The 25,262-nt window shown below is 35.3% G+C and overlaps 2 protein-coding genes across 2 annotated transcripts; one reads left to right on the top strand and one right to left on the bottom strand.

Annotated features, from left to right (window-relative positions):
- Positions 1-1,008: 1,008 nt before the first annotated feature.
- Positions 1,009-14,416, bottom strand: tm7sf3 (transmembrane 7 superfamily member 3). The gene is made up of 12 exons (XM_058773812.1): positions 14,199-14,416; positions 10,567-10,721; positions 9,438-9,588; positions 9,205-9,325; positions 8,406-8,577; positions 6,060-6,237; positions 5,770-5,856; positions 4,501-4,581; positions 3,195-3,347; positions 2,954-3,051; positions 2,707-2,869; positions 1,009-2,245 (listed from the first exon to the last, which is right to left on the bottom strand). Exons 1-12 carry the CDS (start codon positions 14,269-14,271, stop codon positions 1,992-1,994), a joined length of 1,686 nt encoding a protein of 561 aa, XP_058629795.1. The 5' UTR covers positions 14,272-14,416; the 3' UTR covers positions 1,009-1,991.
- On the top strand, positions 14,395-19,658 carry med21 (mediator complex subunit 21). Its single transcript, XM_058773813.1, has 4 exons — positions 14,395-14,553; positions 15,687-15,801; positions 15,881-15,981; positions 18,235-19,658. Exons 1-4 carry the CDS (start codon positions 14,512-14,514, stop codon positions 18,412-18,414), a joined length of 438 nt encoding a protein of 145 aa, XP_058629796.1. The 5' UTR covers positions 14,395-14,511; the 3' UTR covers positions 18,415-19,658.
- Positions 19,659-25,262: the final 5,604 nt, after the last annotated feature.

Raw genomic sequence — 25,262 nt, 5'->3', positions numbered from 1 at the left:
AAATCAAGTCCTGCCTGACATTTCTCATCATTTCACTCACAATTACGTCACAAAATGCATTGCAATTATTTAATACTTATTTAATAATTTCTCACATTCAATAAAAGCAAAACATCAGGAGCCCGTTCTTCGTACGTCGCTTATTACATCCGAGATCAAATGACACATCCAAGATATCATCGCGCTAATCAGGATCTGCCTGTTGTTGTTGATTAGTATGGGTGGATTGAGTTATCTGAGATAATTGCACGCAACAAAACTACGTTATAATAGATAAATGTTTTTATTTAATTTTACTTTTTTTTTTTTTTTTTTACATGATTCCCAATTATTATTATTCACGATTTCTAGTATTTGTACAGGCTTTATATTTTTATTTCAGTGTAGTAATTAACAATTCATTTAATTTGATCTTTGTAACGGATTTGTTAGGTAACAGCATTAATTAAAGTTCCTTAAGGGTCGAGATCATGTTCCCTGCATCTCCTGCGCTCCAAGCCACTCCAATAATAGCAGTCATCACTCAGATTAATACACGACTCTACATTAACTGTATAGCATGCGTGTAAGACTCTAATACAATTATGAAGTAATTATTTTATGACGAATAAATCTTTCAGTGAGTAAAACTGGCTGTGTCTATAGTATTATAGACTACACAACATTATTATATTATTTTGAAATGATTATTATTTTAAATTATTGTCCGTGGATCAGCAAAATACTCTTGTAATAAAGTAGCAGTGCTTGAGACACATTTTAAGTATCAATTTTGCTTAAAAAGATGCAATCTAATCCTGTTTACATGAAATAAGCCTGCTCCCGAGCAGGTTTAAGCTTATGGACCGGTTGCTATGACAGCAACTCTAGGATGAGCTTCAAGAACCAAACAATCCAAGAGCAAGCAAAATCGTCGAACAATCAAATCCAGCTGAGTTAGCGACGTACGAAAAACGGGCCCCAGATCTCATTCTAATCTGTCTTGGAATAGAAAACGATATCATTTAGGTGTTATGGCACAAATGACAACTTTATTAAACATTTAAATTTCATACAAAACAGAAATAATGCATACTGCTACCACTTAAAAACAATTTTAACATTTCTTCATGTTTTAATGCATTAGAAAAAGTTTGCTTCTGTGAGAGACACAAAGATCACAAGAAGAAACCCTGAGAGGAAACCAGAAGTGTATCGATGAATAATGCAATACTACTGATTCTGCAAAGCTGGATCGATCTTGGGTTTATGTCTCCATAAGAGCTACACATCCAGTTATAAAGCACAGAAAATGACTGAAAAATTCTCAATATCCCTCTTACACTGCATTTAAAATCCTCATTACAAGTGCGTTACACCAGTGCAGTGAAGAAGCGGTCAAACTCCCACAGGAACACAGTCAAAATAAGCTCATTATTTCTAACATGAACTCCAAACCTCGGTGATGATCCAGACTCATACATGTTCAGACACAGAAAACAGTCAAACATCAGCCGCAGAGGCTTACAGTGGCTACTAATGAACACCGGTTCATTTAGTCTGCAATCGCAGAGTGTTATACATTCATTTTAATGGTGAACATCTTTAAAAATCGCTCATTCACTCGTGTACTAACCAGACATAGTAAAAACGTTAAAAGAATCTCCACTAAATGTTTCCTCTAAGCTGCTAAAATGTGTCTAAAATCACACTGTGGCAGCTGATGTATATAGAAGAGGTCAGTTGCTTAACATTTATCTGAAAACAGCAATGAGATCAAGCACTGCTGGGAGCCTACACAAACACACACACACACATAAGTGCACAAGGTCAGTCTCACACAGTATGTGAGCTGCTCTTTTAACCTCCACCGGCTGCTCGTCTGAGTCTTTGGGCTCTGAAAATCGAGCTCAATCCTCATGTATGTTGCTATAGTTCTCCACAGGCTTGAGCAGCCGTGTTCTGGAGGAGAAGGACTAACAGTGAACTGACTTCAAGTCAAAAGTCACAGGTTAAAGCAGTAGAGGTGTGGTTTCGCCGGCCGGTTCTGTGCGCTGTGTGAGCTGGCGAATACGTCCGAGGATTCGGGCTGATAAAGACGGCTTGTGGTGGCTGGGATCCAAAACATTGGTCTTCCTGCGCTCTCGCTCTTGCTTCCACATCACGTACGGGCTCGGTGGGAAAAACTGCCGCGATTTCTCCCGATACAGCTGCACCACGATCCCCGAAACCCCCAGAACAACCCACACGGTGATCATGATGAAATCTGGAGAGGCGAAACATCAGACATGACCAATACATTGATGACTGATATTCTCGTAGACAAAAGTTGAGAAACCATTTATGAATTAACTACAAATTCAAGACTTCAGCATCAAAAAAACGGATCATGATTTCAGTCACTCCCATTATAGTCTACAAAACCTATGAATGAATCCCTTACATTGAAAAAATAAATCCAGTGTTTTCATCAAATTTAACTCGTGACTAAACGCTGCAAAAATCTTTGGTGGATCAAAATGTAACGCACAATCAACACTTTTCATCACATTTCACTTTAATCACGGCAGTTGTAACTGATTTCAACTGTGCAGGAGCATTTTTTTTGGCTCCTTATCTTGGATTTGGGGTGCATTTTTGCTCATTTTAGTAAGCCCCTGTTAATTTCCAACCCTGGTCTGCAGTGATCTCATACATGGCCAACAACTTCAATCCCTGCACACCTACCGATATCCTGCAGCGGTACGGAGATAAACGCCCGGCTGAAGTTGTGGTTGAGGAGGCGTTTGAGGACGTCCAGCGTGATGTAGGACAGACTGGTGTAGGTGTAGGCGTTGACGGCCAGGACTACTGTATACCCACCAACCACTCCACATGTAATTATATTGCCCTGAAACATACAGATAAACGTGTGTATTTTATTTAGGTGAAGGATATGAGCTCATATCAAATTTTTTTTTTCTCTGTATCTCACCTCTCTAGGCCACCTGATAAAGAACAAAGGAACAAACACCATAATGCAAGCGAACACCACCCAGAACGCCACATCATTATGGAATACAGGAAGATCACCTGAGAGAGATTAAACAACAAATTCATGAAATGAAAATTATCGCCCACATCTCAACAATCAACATCCAGCAAGAGTGAGAAAACACACATTTTTAACTGCATGAACTATGATACATGAAGGTTTTTCAAACATGATTTCTTACCAAGTGGAGTAAAGAAGATGATGGATGAGATGAGAAATCCAAGAATGAGTCCCACCACCAACACGCAGGCCATGACCGAACCGAACCGCCACCAGCTCATCACCATGACCACGCCCCCGACCACGCCCATCAGCGCTGTCAGAGCCAATCGAACTGCAGAGAGACGGTCAGTCAACAAACTGTTTAAAGACATAGATATCAGCTGACTAATTAGAGTACATTAAGACATTATTTTGTATTACAAATGTTATATTTAAATATGCAAATGGCGCATTATCTAAATAAATTTGCACTCATTTGCATACTTTTCCAGAACCAAACATGGGTTTATCCAATGTTTCATTTTGATAACGAGTGATTTTGGATCTCTTTATCTCTCCACAAATCAGAAAATATAACAATCAGAAAAAAAGTTAATTTTCACCATATTTTAAGTAGTAAAATGTTATATAGATCAAGCAAATTATATAATGAACAAACCCCTTAGTTAAAACATTCAGAATACAGATAAAACTGTTAAGTTTGATGTAAGTGCTGCTGAAATGGGGAAAAAACTCATTTTGAGAAACTGCCTTTAAAGATATGTATTGCATTTAAAATCCTCAGATGCAAATAGATAAAGTGCTATGAAATTAACATTCAAATGTGTATTTTAGATGTTTTCTATTCCACTAGTCTAACAAAAGACAAGTTGTGGATGCAAAATAGCCAAAAACTGCATGAAAAAACTATGGTTTTGCCTGTAATGCTTTAAGAGCAAACTTGAGCTGAGATTGCTCTGATTAGTCAGCTGTAGGATGAGTCATCAGTTGTAAATCCTTCCTCATTTCAGCCATGCCTGTAACGCGCAAACAGCTGACAAACAGCTCTACATGATGCATTTGATCAGGACAGGCTGGTTTGACACCTCCAGCTGAAATCCACAGCACATGACTCTAATCCTCAGAGAGTTACGGCACAACAATAACCTCAATCCTCTGACGAGAGCTGCTTTCTGCACTCGTGACAGCTGTTGAGATTCACTGCTGGCAGAAGCAGTTTGTGTAGCCAATTTCAGTCCAATTCAACTGGAAAAGTAGTTCTTGGGACATGAACTATTATGGGTATGTAGACATCGGCTCAGTGTAAACAGTACAAATCATCCAGAAAGTCGTGAAACTCTGAGCTGCATTACAGGTCTAAGAGGTTGAGCTGATACAAATACATTAGAGCTCTAAGAGGTGATCGAAAACTTCAGATCGGTTCATCTAACTTGACATTGATTCAGTACATGTGTAACTCTGCAATGTGACTGTAATGGACTCACTGTTGTAATCCAGCGGTGTGGTTATGGTGATCACGACAAAGAATACAAACGCCATGAAGCCAAAGCCCATACAGAACAGCTCTGAGAAAACACAGAAATAGACATTTTTAATGGTAACGATAGGCGTGTTTATCTGCAATAATTTCCATCAGTCTGAATCAGTGTTACTTTAATATCACTATTATTATAGTTATTAATATTTTGAATTAGTTTTATTATAGTTTATTTTATGTAGTTTTTATTTTTCCCCTTGTCCATTTTATTTAGATTTTAGTTTTTTTAAACGTCTACATAGTTTTTAATCATTCAAAAAAAAAAAAAAAAAAAAAAGTTAATTTAAAACTAAATTAAATTCAAACTAAATGAAGATGAGAAATTTTGTCTTGGTAAAAAGCTGAAATGAAATCGTTTCTTTTCTTTTTTTTTAATATTACAATTTAGTTAACATTCATTTCATTTATTTTTTATAACATTTCATTTCAACACCAATTTAAAAAAAAAACATTTAATATTTTGACATTTATTTTATATTTTTAGTTTTAATTTCAATTTTTATATGTCCATTTATATATTTTTTATTTCAGTTTTAGTTTTAGTATATTGATTTAAACTAAATGAAAGTGAGAAATGTTGGCAACTAGCTGGAATAAAAGTTTTTAAAAATATTACAATTTATTTTAGTTAATGTTTATTTTATTTCAAGTAACAAAACAATCTAAAATTCATGAATACAGATCATGAATACAGATCTTCAATGAGTTTAACAAGCCTCCAAATTTAAACGGGTCATATAATGAAAAATCAAAATTAACTAAACGATTTTGAAGCTGCCAAAAAGACCATTTACTGAAACTAAGCTGCACAAATGATTCGTTTTAAACTTCATTGTAGTATTTAGCTTCACATAATTATTATTTCACACGTTCACACAGAAGGCTTAAAAACACAGCTGCAAAAAAAAAACATTTCATTCAAAAAGAGAAAAGCTTGAAATGGTAATAAAACACTGTATAGACTCTTCGTTGTGCAAGAACCCTTGACTAACATTGCGAGTGGACATCAGGAAAGAAATGATGCATCATATGACCCCTTTAAAAACATGCCATCCATTCAGAACTGATGCAACTATATCATCTGTTCACCTCTGACTTTCTAAAGCTCTAGCAAAGACTTTCCCAAACCTAAAATACTTTATATTTAGTAGACCGACAGTTATTAATAGCAGTAACGTGGTGTGTTTCTAAGAAAAGCAAGAAAAACATCTCTCACCACATTTGAAGAAGCGGTGTCCCACAAAACACACAAACAGCCCAGCCAAACCAATCACAGTGAAAAACACTTTAGTAGACACTCTCCCTGAGAAAATGAGAGAGAAAATGCATTTCAATTGTGGATTAAAACACATCAAACCTGTCACAGAAACGGTTCAAAAGCTAAAGACAAAATATATTTTCAAGTAGGATTTAAAAGTGGCAAATGACCTCACAATATGAAAGGAATTTCTGAGTTTAGGAATCAAATAATGCAGCATTAATTTCGATTTTCTTTCATCTTCTCACCTAAATCGCTGCATCTGTCCAGCGTGGAGTTGAAGATGCAGGCGTATGTGTGGACGGGGATGTAGGACGCTGATGTATTCAACACTGGATCTCTCACAATCACAGAGAAAATCACACCCTGGCCGGGAAGAGAGCTGAAGGAGAACTGCGTCCGGTCATGAGAGGTTAAAGACACCACCTGAAAGAGTTCAATTAAATGATAAATGAGTGTTATGCTAACATATAATTGATGTTATTATCCATTAATTTTTAATTTTCTGTTTTACAAGAAAGGCAGAAAAAAAAAAAAAAAGTAAAGCACTTTATTATTTTTTTTTATTCAGATGTCCAATTACAGTCAATAACAACAGAGACTGTGGAAAAGTACATAAAAACAACGCCAGCAAGAATACAAGCTGTTATCAAGGCCAAAAGGAGACCATACAAAATATAATTTATTATGTAAGACTATTTAGTCGTTTCAGTTTGTTATTTGCCTACTAAACGACAATACAACTTTTAGTTTTAAACAAGTTTTGGCAGATTCCTAAAATATTTGTGTTTTCTCCTTATGACAGGTGGTCACTGTGCTTAAATTTAACAGACCGTATTTATTAAATGTAATTGGACATTGAATAAAAAAAAAAAATTAAATAATAATAATAATAATAATATGATGAAGTGCTTTACTATTCCCTCTGCCTTTGTAAAACAGTAAAATCAAACATTAATGGATAACAACAATTATATTTTAGTATATATATATATATATATATATATATATATATATATATATATATATATATATATATATATATATATATAAATAAATGACCATGGACCACAAAACCAGTCATAAGGGTCAATTTTCCAAAATTCAGATTCATACATCATCTGAAAGCTGAATAAATAATCTTTCCATTGATGTATGGTTTGTTAGGATCTGACAATATTTGTCCGAGATACAACTATTTGAAAATCTGGAATCTGAGGGTGCAAAAAAAAAAATAAAATCAAAATATTGAGAAAATCTTACCAATGCATATTACTAATAAAAAATTAAGTTTTGATATATTTACAGTAGGACATTTACAAAATATCTTCATGGAACATGATCTGTACTTAATGTCCTAATGATTTTTGGCATAAAAGAAAAATCAATCATTCTGACCCATACAGTGTATTTTTGGCTATTGCTACAAATATACCCCAGCGACTTAAGACTGGTTTTGTGGTCCAGGGTCACATACATACACACACACACATATATATATATATATATATATATATATTTTTTTTTTTTTTTTTAAATACCATTTACATATTATATTTTTGGAATGTTTGAATATGCATATGAAAGTTCAGGCGATCTTGAACCGATGGTGCAGATCCAAGTGCGATTGTGTGTTCATACAGTATCTCACAAAAGTGAGTACACCCCTCACATTTCAGCAACAAAAATGAGTACACCCTAAGTGAACATGTCAAAACTGTGTCCAAAGTGTCAATATTTTGAAGGGGCACCATTGTTATCTAGCACTGCCTTAATCCTCCTGGGCTTGGAGTTCACCAGAGATGCACAGGTTGTTGCTGGGATCCTCTTCCACTCCTCCATAATGACATCACGGAGCTGTGGATGCCCCGCATGTGCTCCACAGGGTTCAGGTCTGGAGACACACATGGCCTCTCCATCACCTTCAGCTTCAGCTTCATCAGCAAGGCAGTTGTCATCTTGGCAGTGTGTTTGGGGTCGTTATTATGTTGGAAAACTGCCATTCGGCCCAGTTTCTGAAGGGAGGGCATCATCTTCTGCTTCAGAATGTCTCAGTACATGTTGGACTCCATGTTTCCCTCAATGAACCACAGCTCCTCAGTACCAGCAGCACTCATGCAGCCTCAGACCATGAAGCTACCACCATCATGCTTGACTGTAGGCAAGACACAATTATCTTGGTACTCCTCACCAGGGCGTCACCACACATGCTGGACACCATCTGAGCCAAACAAGTTTATCTTAGACTCATCAGACCACAGAACATGGTTCCAGTAATTCATGCTCTTGGCCAGGTTGTCTTCAGCAAACTGTTTGCAGGCTTTTTTGTGAGCCAGCTTCAGAAGAGGCTTCCTTCTGGGACGACCGCCATGCAAGCCGACTTGTAGATATACTAAAATGGTTGCCAAAATGTGAGGGGTGTACTCACTTTTGTAAGATACTTTATATGCCTAAACAAACCAAACTAAGGGAGATATACATAGAGATAACATAACAGGTTATGAAACAAACACTGTAAACTCACTAAAAAAAATAACAGCTACAAGAGATAGCAGAAAGTGGTAAGGAAGGACGGAGAGAGAGATTTCACACACCTTTCTGCTGTTGTCCTGCACGTTCTGCACATTGGCCACTCTTTCCAAACTGCTGATCAGACTCTGCTCCGACATGTCGCCTTCCGGCAGGAAGTACTGATACACCTCATACATCAATCGCCAACGAGTGCTGGAGCCCACGTCCACGTCACACGCCGGTGGAATCACCCCTCTGAAAAACAACATCTGATTTAAACTGATCGACTAATGAACATTTGATCTTCCAGGCCTGGAAGACAACATTTTAAAGGGTCATGAAACACTAAACTGCATTATTTGTGTTGCACATCACAGAAGGCAATATTAGCATCAATTCATTTTAATTGTAGGAGAAAACTGGTCAATTTTGAGCTTTTCTGCACTGTTAATCTTCTAGTTTTATAATCTTCATTAGGATGTGATGTTTTCCCACATTATAGTTCATCAATGACTCAATTATTAAAAGGATGGCGCTTCTCTGAATTATTTATGAAAACACATATTTCCTATGACAGATGCTTCAAACTGTGAGAACAAAATAATAGTGTCAAAAGCTATTATAAAAGAAACCGTGCTTTCATTTATACATGTATTTGAATGCAACCGGGTGTGCATTTATTTGTGCATCAAGTAATATCTGTGTAATTTACTATGAGCTTAAAAACCAATGCATAACACATTTGTTCATTTTGTTGCATGTAAAGGCAAAATACAACATGAATTTTTAAGAACATTTGATGCATTTAACTCAACAACCGATGCTGAAATAAGGGGTTTCATGACCCTTTAAAAGTCCATGATTTTATTAAATTCCTCTCACCTCCCATATCCAATGTTAGCAGGCGCAAAGGTAATCGTGGTCTCAAACAGGTTGTATTGCAGGTAGATGTTTGGATCAATCTCCAGCGGGGATTCCTGATTACAGGCTCCAGGAACTGGATCTGCACACACACATTACACATACACACTGAATGTACTGTATTACAGTCAACAGTCTGTTAATGAGAGTGTATGTGTTGCTCATGTTGGCATGCAAAGAGTTAGTTCTCTAACCGGTGCTGGTGTATGGCAGAATCACACCAATTCCTGCTGCGCTGCTCCCGTCGGGGGTCTTCAGGAACCAGGAGACGATGGTCTGACTCGGTGTCAAGTTGGATAACAGTCCAGCATCTGCTGCTGTGACCGAAAAACCATAAAGTGGGATCTGACCAATACACAAAAAACACAACCTATGAATGGACATCTATACAGTGGGATAAAGGTCAGGTGGAGAATATTATGCAACAAATACAAGCAAAGTGCAACCATTCAAGCCCTGTCCTACATTCACTTCTTGGTTTTACTTGTATTTACACCAGACTAGATCGCAACAGTTAGGTTCTGTTAGTAAAAATCCCAGTCATTTTCTCCAAAATATAGCCTACTGTGAGTTCTGAGGTAATTATTTCAACAGAATTCCAGATGAAAACCTACATTATCCATGATTCTGCAGAGAAATCTCCACCAATCAGAGACTAGTATTATTTATTTACTACTGCAGTTTTTATTAATAATTTGACTAAGCTTTTATTTTTATACTTCCACTTTTTTTTTTTTTTTTTTTTAAATATTACAACTTAGATTTGATTTCTTTTAAATTCAGGTTTAGTGTTTATTTATTTCCAGTTAGTTGTTTTAGTGCTTGTATTCAAACCAAACAACTTCACTGAAATAAGTATTTATTTAAGTTAACAACATTTTTAACAGTTTCTACTTTAGTTTTATTTAACAGTAACTCCATTTTTTAATATCCATGTGAAAAATAAATAGGAAGAATACAACCAGAACCAAGGCCACTGAAAATGTGGGCAGCACAATTTAACATTGACTTCAACTGTGTCTGAACTGGGGTTTGTGCTCAGCGCTCTACAGCTGCATGACTGCTAACGTTATGAACAGAATGCATGGAGGAGAGTGTGTGTGTGTGTGTGTGTGTGGAGATCAGAACTTGTGATTAGACTCTCACATGATGTCTTGCTCGATCAGCCCATGGAACTGGGTCAGCTGGGGGTGTGTGTGTTTCTTTCTTGTGTATGATAGTGCATTACAGTGCTGTGTGTGTGTGTGTGTGTGTATGCCTGTGCAAAAAGCACTGCTTTGTGTGTGTGTGTGTGTGTGTGTGTGTGTATATGTGATCTCTTACCGGTGTATATGAGAGTGTAACATTGCGGTGATGTGTATGAAACTGCAGTGTTAAGAAGGAAACATCAGCAGGAATCCTGGAAACGACAGCTTGAATCGTCCCGTTCACTGGGACACTCACGTTCTGGAAGGTTCCCAGAGAAAACATCACACGGTCTGCAAAACACATACAAGAACACAGTTGCATCAATATCGGATTCTTTTTTGCCAGTATTATAATATAATCTCAATGTTTGACCCCAGGTGCTGTTTTCTCAATTTTTTTTACAACTATTTTTTCCTAACCATAAAAATCATGGCCAAAAATATCGGCACCCTTGGTAAATATGATTAAAGAAAGCTGTGAAAATTAATCTGCATTGTTAATCCTTTTGATCTTTTATTTAAAAATTCACAAAAATCTAACCTTTCATTGGATAATAAAGAATTTAAAATGGGGGGAAATATCATTATGAAATAAATCTTTTTCTCAGATACACGTTGGACACAATTATTGGCACCCCTAGAAATTCTTATGAGTAAAATATCTCTGAAGTATATTCCCATTCATATTCACAATTTTGAGCACTCCAGGGTGATTATGAACATGAAATTATCCAGCCATGGCTTCCTGTTTCACAGAAATATAAATAGGAGGAAAACAAAGCCCAAATTCCTTAATCATCCATCACAATGAGAAAACCAAAGAATATATTTCTGATGTGCAGCAAAAGATAATTGAGCTTCACAAATTAGTGAAGTGGCTTTAAGAAAAGAGCCAGAGCAGTGAAAATTCCCATTTCCTCCATCAGGGCAATAATTAAGAATTTCCAATCAACATAAAATGTTAGGAATCTGCCTGGAAGAGGACGTGTCTCTATATCGTCCTAATGCACGGTGAGGAGGAGAGTTTGAGCGGCTAAAGACTCTCAGAGGACCACAGCTGGAGAATTGCAGAAAATAGTTGAGTCTCGGGGTCAGAAAACCTTTAAAAAAAAATAAAAAATAGTCAAACAGCACCTACATCAGCACATGTTGTTTGGGAGGGTTTCAAGAAAGATTCTCCTCGCTCATCCAAAAACAATCTCCAGCATATTCAGTTATCAGACACGACTGGAGCTTCAAATGGGACTGGCTTCTATGGTCAGATAAAACTAAAAAATGAGCTTTTTAGCAGCAAACACTCAAGATGGGTTTGGTGAACACAGGGATAAAAATATGAAATATACTGCTGTATTTTTGATGTTGTGGGCCTATATTTCTGCTGGAGGTCCTGGACATCTTGTTTAGACACACGGCATCATGGATTCTATCAAATACCAACAGATAAAAAAATCAATAAGTGACTGACTCTGTTAGAAATCTTATAATAGGCCATGTTTGGATCTTCCAACCGTACAATAATCCAAACACAAACCTTAAAAACAACACAAAAATGGGTCACTGAGCACAAAACCAAGCTTCTGCTGGTCATTCCAGTCCTCTGACCTGAACCCTGCAGAACATGAGTGACCTGAAGAGAAGAAGCACCAACATGGAGCTGTGAATCTAAAGGGTCTGGAGTGATTCTGGATGGTCTCTGATCTCTTGTCAGGTGTCTCTAACCTCATCAGGCATTATAGGAGAACATTTAGAGCTGTTAAACTGGCAAACGGAGGTTTCAAAAAGTATTGAATAAAAGGGTGCCGTTAATTGTGGCCAATGTGTATTAGAGAAAAACATTTATTTCATAATGATATTTCCCCACATTTTAAATTCTAATTATCCAATTAAAGGTTAGATTTTTGTGAATTTTTTATATAAAAGATCAAAAGGATTAACAATGCAGATTAATTTTCACAGCCTTCTTTGATCATATTTACCAAGGGTGCCGATATTTTTGGCCATGACTGTATATATATATATATATATATATATAGAAAGCATTTAAACTGAAAAGCAGGCAGAGACACCAGTCAACACTTCAAATAAGGAAGTGGCTTTTGACAGTTGTGATTTGGTGTAGAAAGATGTTGGTTCATGGTTGCTCTGACTTCCTGCCCGACCTTGAAATCTGACATGACAATCAAGTCATCTGGTTTCATAATGACTCACACCTGCTGTACATCAAAACTACTCTGACAAAATCTTGTGGTGTCCAAACCTGCAAGATGTAAAACTCGTTCTACATTTTTAAAATGTTTTAATGTCCCGTCCTCAGTTAATTTGTTCAAGTTTTAAGGTCTGCAGAGATCTTGAAGACTGAAATCCCTTCCCTGCTCTGCAAGAATCTCTCTCTCTCTTACTCCTTCAGGAATGTGGAAATAGTTTCTAAATTGCATCTCATGGATCGTTGCTCTGTTTCATTGTCATCAGTGTCTTACGATGGTAAGCAGGAATGAGGAGAATGAAGAGAGGAAAAAACACTGAATGAAAATACGTCACTGTTACAAAATACCAGAACATTACAAAGAGGCACAAAATTACAACTGAACTATACTAAAAACAATCGGACTCATTTAAATCAAAAACATCTTCCCTAACAGGCAAGAGATCATCAAATGCTCCAAACATCAGAAAAAGACAGAAGCGTTTTACTACAGATCTACCTTTTCCTTAACCCTATAAAGCCTATGGTAACACATTTGATAAATGATTTTAAGGCCTCTAAATTAACAGCATGATCAAAACCTGTTGCACACGATTGACTACATTCCTTCTGTCGTCTGATTGATAGTTTAAACTTTTTAGCAAGTAAAAGGTCTTTTATTGTACAAATGTCCACCTTCAGCTCGTGCTTCACTAGTCTTTTTGCAGTCAAATCTGATTTTTATCAAGCAAATGTAAGAATAACTTTGATATTGTTAGTAATATTTCAAGATGAACACTTACTGGACTGAATCGGCTTATATTTACTTAAATTGTCCAGACATTTTTTTTTTTTTTTTTAGAAAAATCATGTTAAAATGTGAGTCTCGAATATAATCATCAGCCTTTTGAGGAATGTTTATTTGTTCATTCTCAATCAGCATTGGATTGCATTGCATTATGTGTTTTTATATAACATTTATATGTTATATCTTTAAACTAAGCTTTTAAATATCGTCTTACAAAGACATATTATTGGAAATATAGTGTGTGACAACTGACATTTATATCATTTTAAGTATCTACTATATATAGCCATGAAAGCCTAATGTACCAAATATGATACAAAATGCAAATCACATATTCAAACGCCTTTTATATTTTGTCTAAAGGTTCTGTTGCATTTTATTTTTGCATGGTTAAGACCATCACTGGGGTTTAGTGAGCAAATCTGCTCAGCTGATGCTCTCATTCATGAGTTTAGTCTAGTTCCTAAAGAATACAGGCAGTAAGCTAATGTACGAGACCTAAGAAAACATGAATACACCTCAGACAAACCAATTAGTTATTGCAATATCAAACAGAAATAATAGGGGGAATTTAGTGGGAGGTTTACGTTGAAATAAGACGTTGAAACTGAAATCACCCTGGTTAGTTATAAAATCATATATAGTTATAGATCAGCATTATTAAATCAATGCATGTGTCGGAAAATGATGTTAGCTGTCTCGTAATCCAACCAAATGTCATGTTACATGCCTGCGTTTGCATCAGTGTTGATGAAGATGTTTTGTTTACGTTACTCACTCTCATCCTGAGCGCGCATGGAACTGACCCACGACAAGACGAGCAAAACCAAACATTCTCTCTTCAGTGGCATTTTCTCGGATCAGTCCAGTCCATAAACACGCTCTATCAGCAGCGATCAAATTTGAGACTCATGCCGAAGCTTCTCGTTTAGCCTCCGGAAGTGTCACTCGCTCCTTTGGTACGCTGCAATGCAACAACTTTTGAGCGCAACGCGCGTGGTGCCTGTAGTACGCAGGCGCGACTGTATGGCGTCACGTGATGACGCTTTGAACGCGCTCGGCGGAAACGGAAAACGCCAAGAGGAGCCAACATGGCGGACAGGCTAACGCAGCTTCAGGATGCTGTTAACTCCGTAAGACTCATTTAAATGTTAATTTTATGACTTATAAGCTGCAGAAGAGGTCAGACGTGTGCAAATCATATATATCCAGTCATGTGTTACATGAAGTCACATGTTTGTGTAAGAATTTACATTAATGTACTGTAGCGTAAGGAGGTGTTAGCATAGCATGCAGTTGTGAATAAACAATTAAAGTTTGCGCATACATTTGTACAGAAAGAAGCTAATACTGTATTTAAATAAATATATGTTATGTTAAATAGGAAGTTGGAAGTAAGTCAAACTGCTGTTTCAAGAAATTTAAATCGCGGTCAGCACATACTTAAAACTTATATGACATTTTTTATTTATTTATGACATATACCACAATATTGTGTTATATTATGCACCTTTTTTTTTTTAACATATTTTATAAATATATTTTAGATTTTTTTTATTTATGACATACAACAATATTGTTTTATAAGTGTTAAATTATGTACTCTTGTTTTTACATTTAAAAAAAATTAAAATAAATTTATGACGCATTATTTGTAATATTAGCTCTAATACTAATATCTAATTCTAATACTTTTTATCATGTTTAAAGAGCAAAGACAAGTCCAACAAACCGAATGCAAAGTTGGTTTGTTATCAGAATCAGAATCAGAATTAGCTTTATTCGCCAGGTGTGCGCAAACACACGAGGAATTTGTTGTGGTTTTAAGGTGCTCCCGGTACATACATACACATCTGACATGAGAACAGAAAAAACATTTAAATAGTAAGACTTAATAATCATAATAATAATAAGTAAGAATCTGGAACAGTAGATTTATGTACAGATTTGTGCATTATTTACTCTATATACAGCTGTATAAATAAACAGATATGTATGTGTATTTACATAATACTTGAGAAAGAGGCAATAATTAAAGACGGAGAATGAATTACAGAACACAGGTAATGATCCATGTGTTAGCTATTTAAGCTGGAGATGGCATGGGGGAAAAAACTGTTTTTATGCTTAGATGTTCTAGTACACAGAGATCTGTAGCGTTTGGCTGAAGGGAGAAGTGCAAACAGGTTGTGTCTGGGGTGAGATTGTGTATTGGGTTGCGTGCATGCACTGTGTTTGATATATTGCTATGATGGGTGTGTTTTAGTTGGCTGATCAGTTCTGTAATGCGATTGGAGTCCTGCAGCAGTGCGCACCACCTGCCTCCTTCAGCAACATCCAGACCGCCATCAACAAAGACCAGCCCTCCAACCCCACAGAAGGTGCACAGATCTGTACCAAACATCAGTTTACAGCAGCGCTGTTGTTGTTTAACTGACATGTTTTCATGTGTTCTTCTAGAATACGCTCAGCTGTTTGCAGCACTGATAGCAAGAACAGCAAAAGATGTTGACGTGCTGATTGACTCTCTGCCCAGTGAAGAATCTACTGCCGCACTGCAGGTATGTTTATACACAAACAGTGTGACTGGCTGCTTGAAATGTGGATATTTATCCAAGTCAACTGTATTTTAAAATATGGGTGGCATTTCCATATTTGTTAAGTGGCACTCAAAAGATCTGAAAGAAATCATTTCAAATAATGTTACGCTACACGTTATATTTAACTAAAACCAAAATTTTGTTATTTGTAATAAAATAATCTTTAACTGAATTAAAATATAGAAAACGTAATTTTATTATTTTTTTTAATTTCAGCTGGTTCCCTAACTTTAGTGTGCTAAAATAACTATATCGGAAATAAAAAAAAATGCAATATAGACAAAAAAAAAAAATACTAATGAAAGTAAAAAAAAAAATTACAAATTTGTTGTACATTTAGGCCCTGTTTACACTTGGTATTAAGATGCGTTTTGGTCGATCGGATCACAAGTGGGCAACACTAAATACAGGTGTAAAACATTTTGAGCTCGTCCACTTTCAACCACTTCCAGAGGGAGTCGAAAACGCATTTGACTGGATTGCGCTCGTGGTGTAGACGCTAATGTGGTCGAAATGCATTCAAGTAGCACATGTAGTACACATGTAGTCATTGCGAGACGTATAAGGACGCGCGCATATCAGACGGGATTTAAAGTTTGACGGCTGAATCGGAAGTATTATTTTCTGATAACATGAAAAGAACAACAGCAGTAAGTACAAGCAGACATAATATTAGTGCGCGATAACTTTAGCCCTCCCGCTTGTGTTTTGACGCCGACAGAGGGATCCTAATCAGCACCACGGGGGGTAATCTGGTCAGAAGTGGTCGAAAGTGCAGAAGAGATGGATTAAAATGCCAGGTGTAAGCGGGAATGTGTCTTCATTGTCAACTTGTGATCCGATCGACCAAAACGCAACTTAATACCAAGTGTAAACAGGGCCTTATATTAACAATACATATATATTTATAAATTCTTATATATGTGTGTGTGGTTATATGAATTTATATAAATTAAGTTAATATATATATGATATAGTTTATATTATGTATAGATTAATGTCAATTTATGTGAATTTTAGAAATTATTAAATTATTAATTATATTATTATTTATAAATAACATTATTTTGAAGCAATGAACTGCTCATACCATGAAGCAAATATAAAACTTATCAGCACTGAATTCAGCGTTTTTTATTTTTTAATCATGGTATATGAATGGGATTTTTACCTCCCATATATCCCTATATTTCACCGTAAATTATTTATATTGTACTTCTGGCTTACTGTATTGTATGTTATGTGAGTACAGAGCCAATTACAGTTAAATGTAGGGCTGCACGATTAATTGAATGCGATTGTCATGCACATCTTGGCAGTAAAGCCGGTTCTGTGATTAGTAGTAAATCTCCATCACCTGCTTTAAGATGGAGCAGCATTTACTACACAGAGCCGTAGTTCTCTGACAAGCTACGCAAAAAAAACGCAGACGATATTATTGTGCGATTATGAAATCGTTTGCGATAATGACAGCTGTTCGCGTAGCTTCTCAGTGAACTACGTCTCTGTGTAGTAAATGCTGCTCCATCTGAAAGCACGTGAAAATACCACATTTAATAACATGTTTTTACTCCAAACTCACTTCATAACGTCAGCCGAGTGTTTAAAATAAATCATGATGATGTGGCTTCTTACACAGAATAAGGCACGCAACATATTTCATAATATTCTAAGCAGTGATAAAGTCTATGTCGATTAGCATTGCATTATTATATACTTCAAGTGCATCCATCCATAATAAAACATGCCTCACACAGCTCCGGGGGGTGAATAAAGGCCTCCTGTCAATATTTAAAACGTTGTAAACACTATTTAATTTTAGATTGTATAATTTCGAAAATTCTTTGTTTGGATCATGATTAAAATTCAGTGGTTGCCTCTAATTTTAAATGGAAAGAGCACATATTTGTTTATATGAAGAGATTTCTTTTCAGTTGTGTTATTTATTCATTTGGGATTTGTTTTAAGGTTTTAATTTAGTTTTGTTATTTGACATTTCAATTTCACAAAGAAATGTGCAGCATTTTGTCTGAAAAATAATAAAATGACACATTTTCATTTATAATTTGTCTTAAATCTTATTTTGTTAAAAAAATCATAAGAAAATTGTATCGTGAAACCAGTATCGCATCGTGAGTTGAGTGAATCATTACATCCTTACAATAAAGCCTAATCTTGTACGTTTTCTATTCTGTTATTGAATTTGTTTCACAGGCTGCTAGTCTGAGGCAGTTGGAAGAGGAGAACCAGGAAGCTGCAGCCCGTCTGGAGGAAGTAGTTTACAGAGGAGACATGCTGCTGGAGAAGATCCAGTCAGCACTAGCAGACATCGCCCAATCACAGCTGCGCACACGCAGCGGAGCCCCGAGTCAGTCGACACCGCCAGAGTCATGACAGTGACTGACCCCAAACATGGACTATATCATCTGTACACAGCAGGGATTTTATACTCATCTTTCATGGATCGCAGGAGATCTTGTGTTAAATGTACAGTTTGTTTCTGGACTGAAGAATGATTCTGATTTCATTCTGTAAGTGCCCACTGTTTCCCATCGCATGTCTTGTTTATATGACCTCTGACGTTGTTTTCAACCTGATAACCGTAAATGTTCAGCATCCATCAGCATTTTTTAGACCGTCACCATCCGGGTAAGTTGTTTTTTGTATATTTAATGATGTTTTTTCATGCCAGGATCATGCGGTGTTCATTTTATTTTGGATAAAATTTTGTCTTTGTGTTTAACAAATAAAAAATGTTGTATGAAGTGCATGTTATTCTTTGTAAATTGAATTATGAAGGTTGTAATTTGTCTCATGCAATGCCATTGTCAAGAGGCTCTATACTTTTAACAGATTTATACACATAACAGATCTAAAACCTGCTGGTTTTTAATTTTATTTTTTTCCTATCACTTGTCCAACTAAAATGTGAAAACATGAAATGCTGCAATTGAACAAATGCTTTGGTTGGTCTGAAGGGATTATATGCTATAAATGTTACCTTAAATATTTTGTAAGAAAGGCCAACAAGTACAGTACAAATACTTTTAAATGGTTGCTAAATTTGTTTTTTGTTAACATAACTTAACGTAAACAAAACAGTATGGCGGCGTTTGTGTAGTTGGGATTTTTTTACGTTACTTATTTGAAAAAGTAACTCCGATATTTTCTTGTTTATTTAAAAGTAATGCGTTACTTTACTAGTTACTTGAAAAAAGTAATTTTATTACGTAACTCGCGTTACTTGTAATGCGTTACCCCCAACACTGGAAATAACTGTATTGTATAACTACTAAAACATTTAATGATGTTTATTCCCAACAAGCCATAGTCATTTAAACAACAGCCAAACATATATCAACCTTTAGAATGCAATAAAAATCTTATATTTGGAAACATTCAATTAAAATACACATCTGTCAGCTGATAAAATATAGGCGAAAGTCTACTTTCTGTACTGTATCTCTCACAGCTGCCCAGCATTATTGTTATGTGTGTGTACGTCCCCCAAGACGTGTCATTCTGGGGTCCACATCAAATTAAATTTACAAAAGTGATTTCATATGCATAGAAAGTATGTTAAATGCAAGCAAAGTGTCTACTTTAGTGTTTCAAATAACTTTTGTCAAAATGCTAAAATAGGGGTGAAATAATGTTCTATCGTCATTCAACGTAACGGATATATTTATTTTACAATGAAACAACGTACTTATTCTGACATGTACTTATTAAAATATAAGTGATCATAATAAATTTTATTATTTGAAATGATTGAAAACGTGTTACTGACAAATAGGTAAAACCTTGTGGTTTGAAGGATAGTGGCAAAAGATTGGTAAATATTTTAAATTACAGTTAATTAGTATTTGGGGGCTGCACTGTGAAAGAGTCTTTAATGTTATATAATAATTATTGTTCTAAATATGCCTGACATTTTATGACATTTAAGTGGGTGTCTTGTGTAAATAATGCTAAAAATGAATGATAGGCTAGTAAAAAAAACCACACACACACACACACACAAAAACTGTAGCCTATTTATTGTTTTGATATATAAAATTAGTAGCAGAACCTGTAAGACATGCAAAATACAGAAAGAGATCTTCGAACAAAGTTTTGTTTCTACCAGTCCTAAAAAAAAATACGGGAAAGCTGTGACAAGTATGAATACATTGAACACTGACTACAGAATTAAATGTTTTGAGAGGTATATGGTGTCCATGTAAAACCAGAAGAAAACTCAGTACTTGACCCATTACAGTTTGCTATAGTATAGAACAGTTAATTAAACAGTACAGTTAATTATACCCTATCCTTTTCACATTGTATACTAATAAGTGATCGTGATAACTTTATAGTGAAATTCTTACTAACACATGCTGTACACAGCCTTTGTATGAAAATGTATGAAAATACTGATACATAGTAATTTCTCAGTGGAGACAAGGTTTGTACAATGGTGTGATTTATGCTGCCTTCACATGCTATCAAAACTTTCCACTACTGAAGTCATAATTATGAGTTTGTCATGTTCAAGTGTTTTGTTGTCAGAAAGAAGGACACCAGATTCATTCTTGCCTATTGGGGATTTTTTATTAAAGGGATAAGTCACCCAAAAATAAAAATTAGCTGTTAATTTACTCCCCATCAGGCCATCCAAGATGTAGGTGACTTTTCTTCAGGACAGTAAAGAATTTTAGCTGAAACCGTGTTGATTTATAAAATGCAAGTCAGTGTCTGTCTACCTGTATTTGAGAATTAAAAAAAAAAAAAAAAGCATATCAAGGAATTTCCGTGGCTCCTGATGATATATTGAGGTCTTATGAAGTGAAACGATCCAAAGTGGTCCAAACTGTTTCCTCAGTTCAGTGTCTGTTGGAGAAGCTGAGTGAGTTCATTCATCATAGAATCAGATACGCAGCTAGTTTGGCTCATTTCTAGTCAGAGTGACTGTCAGGTGTCTGAAAGTGAGTTTAGATTGAGTATTTGTAGATTTTAGAGACACAAACAGTTTCAGGCGGTTCAGTCTGATTTGATGAACTGGTTTTGGAACGATTCATTTGTGAACCGGACATCACTCCGGACCATTTGCCTGAGGCTCTGGATTACAGGTAAAAATGTAAATAATGTTCAGCTTCTTATGCAGACCGATCATTTTGCTTCATAAGACCTCAATATGTGACCCTGGACCACAAAACCAGTCATAAGTGTCAATTTTTCCAAATTGAGATTTCTACATCATCTGAAAGCTGAATAAATAAGCTTTCCATTGATGTATGGTTTGTTATGATCAGACAATATTATGGCGGAGATACAACTATTTGAAAATCTGGAATCTGAGGGTGCAAAAAAATCTAAATATTGAGAAAATCACCTTTAAAGTTGTCCAAATTAAGTTATTAGCTATGCATATTACTGATCAAAAATTCAGTTTTGATATATTTACAGTAGAAAATTCACTAAATATCTTCATGGAACATGATCTTTACTTAATATCCTAATGATTTTTGGCATAAAATAAAAATGGATCATTTTGACCCATACAATGTATTTTTGGCTATTGCTACAAATATACCCCAGCGACTTAAGACTGGTTTTGTGCTCCAGGGTCACATATATCTTTAGGAGTCATGGGTGACTTGCATTATATGAATCACCAAAAAATCTTTACTGTCCTACTGAAAAAAAAAGTCTGCTACTATATCTTGGATGGTCTGAAGGTGAGTAAATTAACAGCAAATTTTCATTGGGGTGAACTGTCCCTTTAAAGCCTAAATGTACTGAAGATATTCAACCAATACAATTCAAAATTCGGGTTTCGAGTCTCCTTCGTGGACAGCAAGCCAAGTTTGTTAACCATTACCTGGCAGGGCTGAATGGGCAGACGAACTCGTGAATAACACTTAACAGTCACTACAGCAATGGTTTCCTCCTCACCATGTTTAAAGTTTATGGCCTGCCCAACTCGAAAACTCGGGTATCAAAATTTTCTCTTGAGTTTCCCAGTTGTAAATATGACTTGAGGAGCCATATCTACTGACCATTTGTCCAATTTCCGACTAGGAAACTTATATTTACAATATTTCATTTCATTTATTTATAAAGCACAATAAAACAACAATGGTTGACCATTGTGCAGAACAATGGTAAGACAAGACAAACAAGTAATCATTTTAAATAAGCTCCTGTTGGCTCATATAAGTCTTCTCTAAGAGATAGGCTTTAAGCCTTGTTTTAAAAAGTGGTTCTGTGGCAGTTGTTCTAATAGAGATTGGGAGGCTGTTCCACAGTTTAGGGCCAGCTATGGCAAAATCCCAGTCACTTTTTTCTTCAGCCTAGATCTAGGGACCAATAAAAGTTTCTGATTCGATCACCTTAGACATCTGGACTGTGTAAACTCAAAAGGTTAGAAATATACAAAGGTGTCAGTCCGTTTAAAACCTTAAAAACAAAAAGTAAAATTTTAAACACTATTAAAATGGACTGGAGGCCAATGCAAAGAAAGTAGAACAGGGATAATATGTTCATATCTGCGAGTGCCGGTCAAAAGTCTAGCAGTTGCATTTTGTACTTTTTGTAGGTGATTCATATGTGATTGGTTAATACCAATATACATTGAATTTCAGTAGTCTAGTCGAGATGAGATAAAAGCATGTATAACAAGTTAAAAAAAACTCTAAGCAAGGAGTCTTAGCTCAAAAAAAAAAAAAAACTACTGCATTTACTTGCTTTTCAAAAGTCAAAGCAGAATCAAACACAACACCCAAGTTTTTATTTTTTTTATTTATATTTATATATATTTTTTTACAATAATTCAGATAGCTCATGAAGGCAGCATTAAACCACCTTATTTTAAATACAAAAAAAGAGTAGATGATCTTAGACCTCAGGTCAGTTGGAGTTCCTACAAGTACATTCACAAGGTTAATGCATTTATCTGTGTATACAATCTGCTCCTGTGTACTGCAGAGATTGTAATTTCTGCATAGACTTAGTAATTATGGAGTGGACCAGAAATGTCATAGAGAGCATAATTGGATATAGTTTGGTAACCTTAAAGTTAAAGCAATGCAATGTCTGGTAAAAATATCAATGAAGGCCATAGAGAAAAGGGAACATAAGCTCCTTGAGTAATATTAACGATATGAACGGTCAGTTATTAGGGAAGTGCATAAAATTCTAGCTGACCCATTCCTCTGCGTATATTGCACACAGTACGAGTATGAATTGTTGCCCTCTGGAAGACAGTACAGGTTACCAGTATGTGTACAATCATTTTTAAAAATCTTTTATGCATCACTCATATGCAATAAAGTGTTGTTTTATTCATGCAATGGTAAGCATAGGGATTTGTATTTTTATAGGGAGTGTTTTATGTATTATGCATTGTTGTATTTATTGTTTTTGGATCCAATGTTTTGTCAATGTAAACACACTTTGAGTCCAAGACTAATTTCTTTTGGGGATAAAAAGGGCATTTAATTTTATTCCCTAAATGTACACTCAAGATTGAATGACAGAAAATGCTGTATATTTGCATGATTGTTTTGTATCGTGATACTGCTGGAAAGTTGATATCATAATCTCCATTGACACTTATCATGTCTGGATAAAAACAATCAACTTCTTAATGTGTACTTGAAGTCTCTTATACTTGTATTTAGATTCTAGTTTTCTCTTTTTCTTTGTCCTGCTTGCTGACATGCTGCTGTGATTATTAGCATTTCAGAGATTGACAACACTTTATCTGACATGTTTCTGAACTGTTGATTGTATGCATGTGTGTGTGTGTGTGTGTGTGTGTGTAAATTGTCATGTGTGACATTTGTGTGTTAAATTTAATGATGACCATGTGGTGACCAAATATACTTCCAGAAGCCTCAGTGAGTGAACTGGAGCTACAAAGTACTTAAGCTTTGCATCTAGACACACTAGCCCCTGGTTTCACAGACAAGGCTTAAGCCTAGTCCCAGACTAAAATGTAAGTCTGAGCTGTTTCAACTGAAAGAAACTCGCTCTGACTGATCTTAAAACATGTCAGTGCCTAGTTTTTAATCCAAAACTACCACATACGTCCAAGAACTCATCAGAGACAAGCTGCTTTGCATCTCGGCTTAGTTTTGCTGAATGTTTAGTTGTGAGACTAACAGCTTATTTATTTAGTATATTGTACATTGTCTCTCTTTTCTTGATATGAGACACAGGTGTCTCTTACAAACAGAAACACCCAAAAGAAAGCTAAACTGTCAATTAATGCTTTGAGAAAATACTTGTCTCCTTCCAATTGAGAATCAGAATCAGAAAGAGCTCTTTATTGCCAAGTGTGTTTACACACACACACAAGGGATTCGTCTTGGTGTGAGGAGCTTGCAGTACAGAAAGTATATACATTTAATGTGTTTATCGCAACAGTGGCAAACTACTGTTGCACTATAGCATCATTCAGACCTGAAAATGCTTTAAAAAAAGTCATAGTAATTTCCACCTGAGACATTCATGTTTGATTATGTAACTTTTATTAAAAGTACAAAACACATTCAAGATTAGAAAGGACATATATATGCAAGGCAAGTTTACTTATATAGCACATTTCATACCCAATGGGAATTCAAAGTGCTTTACATAAACATGATTAAAAAAAAAACAGTAGTCATAAAGACATGATCAACATGCAAGAACACAATAACCATTAAAATGTGCAACATACAATGACAACAATAACGACTGTAATAAGTTTAATGGAACAGTTTCAATGATTGTCAGTGATATTTATGCCAGGTGCATTTTTTTACATTTATTCAGAGCTACCAAATAAGTGAATTAATATATTGCTATATTAATATTATTTATATCCTATTTTGATCACTAATTATTCCATGTATTGCATGGCATGATTTATTTAAAAAAATGATAATTATTTATTTTCATTTAGAAAATACATTAATTATTTGAAACACAAAATAAAACACGTTTATAAACTTTAGTGACCAGTCATTATTGGATATAAAAAATAAATAAATGAATAAATAAATAAATTTTAAAAACAAGATTAGTTCACTCATATGACCAGCAGATGGCAGCTCCGAGTAAGAAATACAATGTACACTAATACCCATTAAAACAAAGATAAAATAATGAATCATATGCCATTTTTTATTTTAGTAATTGTCATTTTGTTAATTTTAGTAGATTTTTTAAATTCTATTTATTAATTATGATTATTATTTTAATTTTTAGCTATT

The sequence above is a fragment of the Onychostoma macrolepis genome, chromosome 04 (genome assembly GCF_012432095.1).
Source record: "Onychostoma macrolepis isolate SWU-2019 chromosome 04, ASM1243209v1, whole genome shotgun sequence".
NCBI lineage: Eukaryota > Metazoa > Chordata > Actinopteri > Cypriniformes > Cyprinidae > Onychostoma > Onychostoma macrolepis.
Note: the sequence above shows the minus strand (reverse complement) of the source record. Positions and strands in the feature narration are given on the sequence as shown.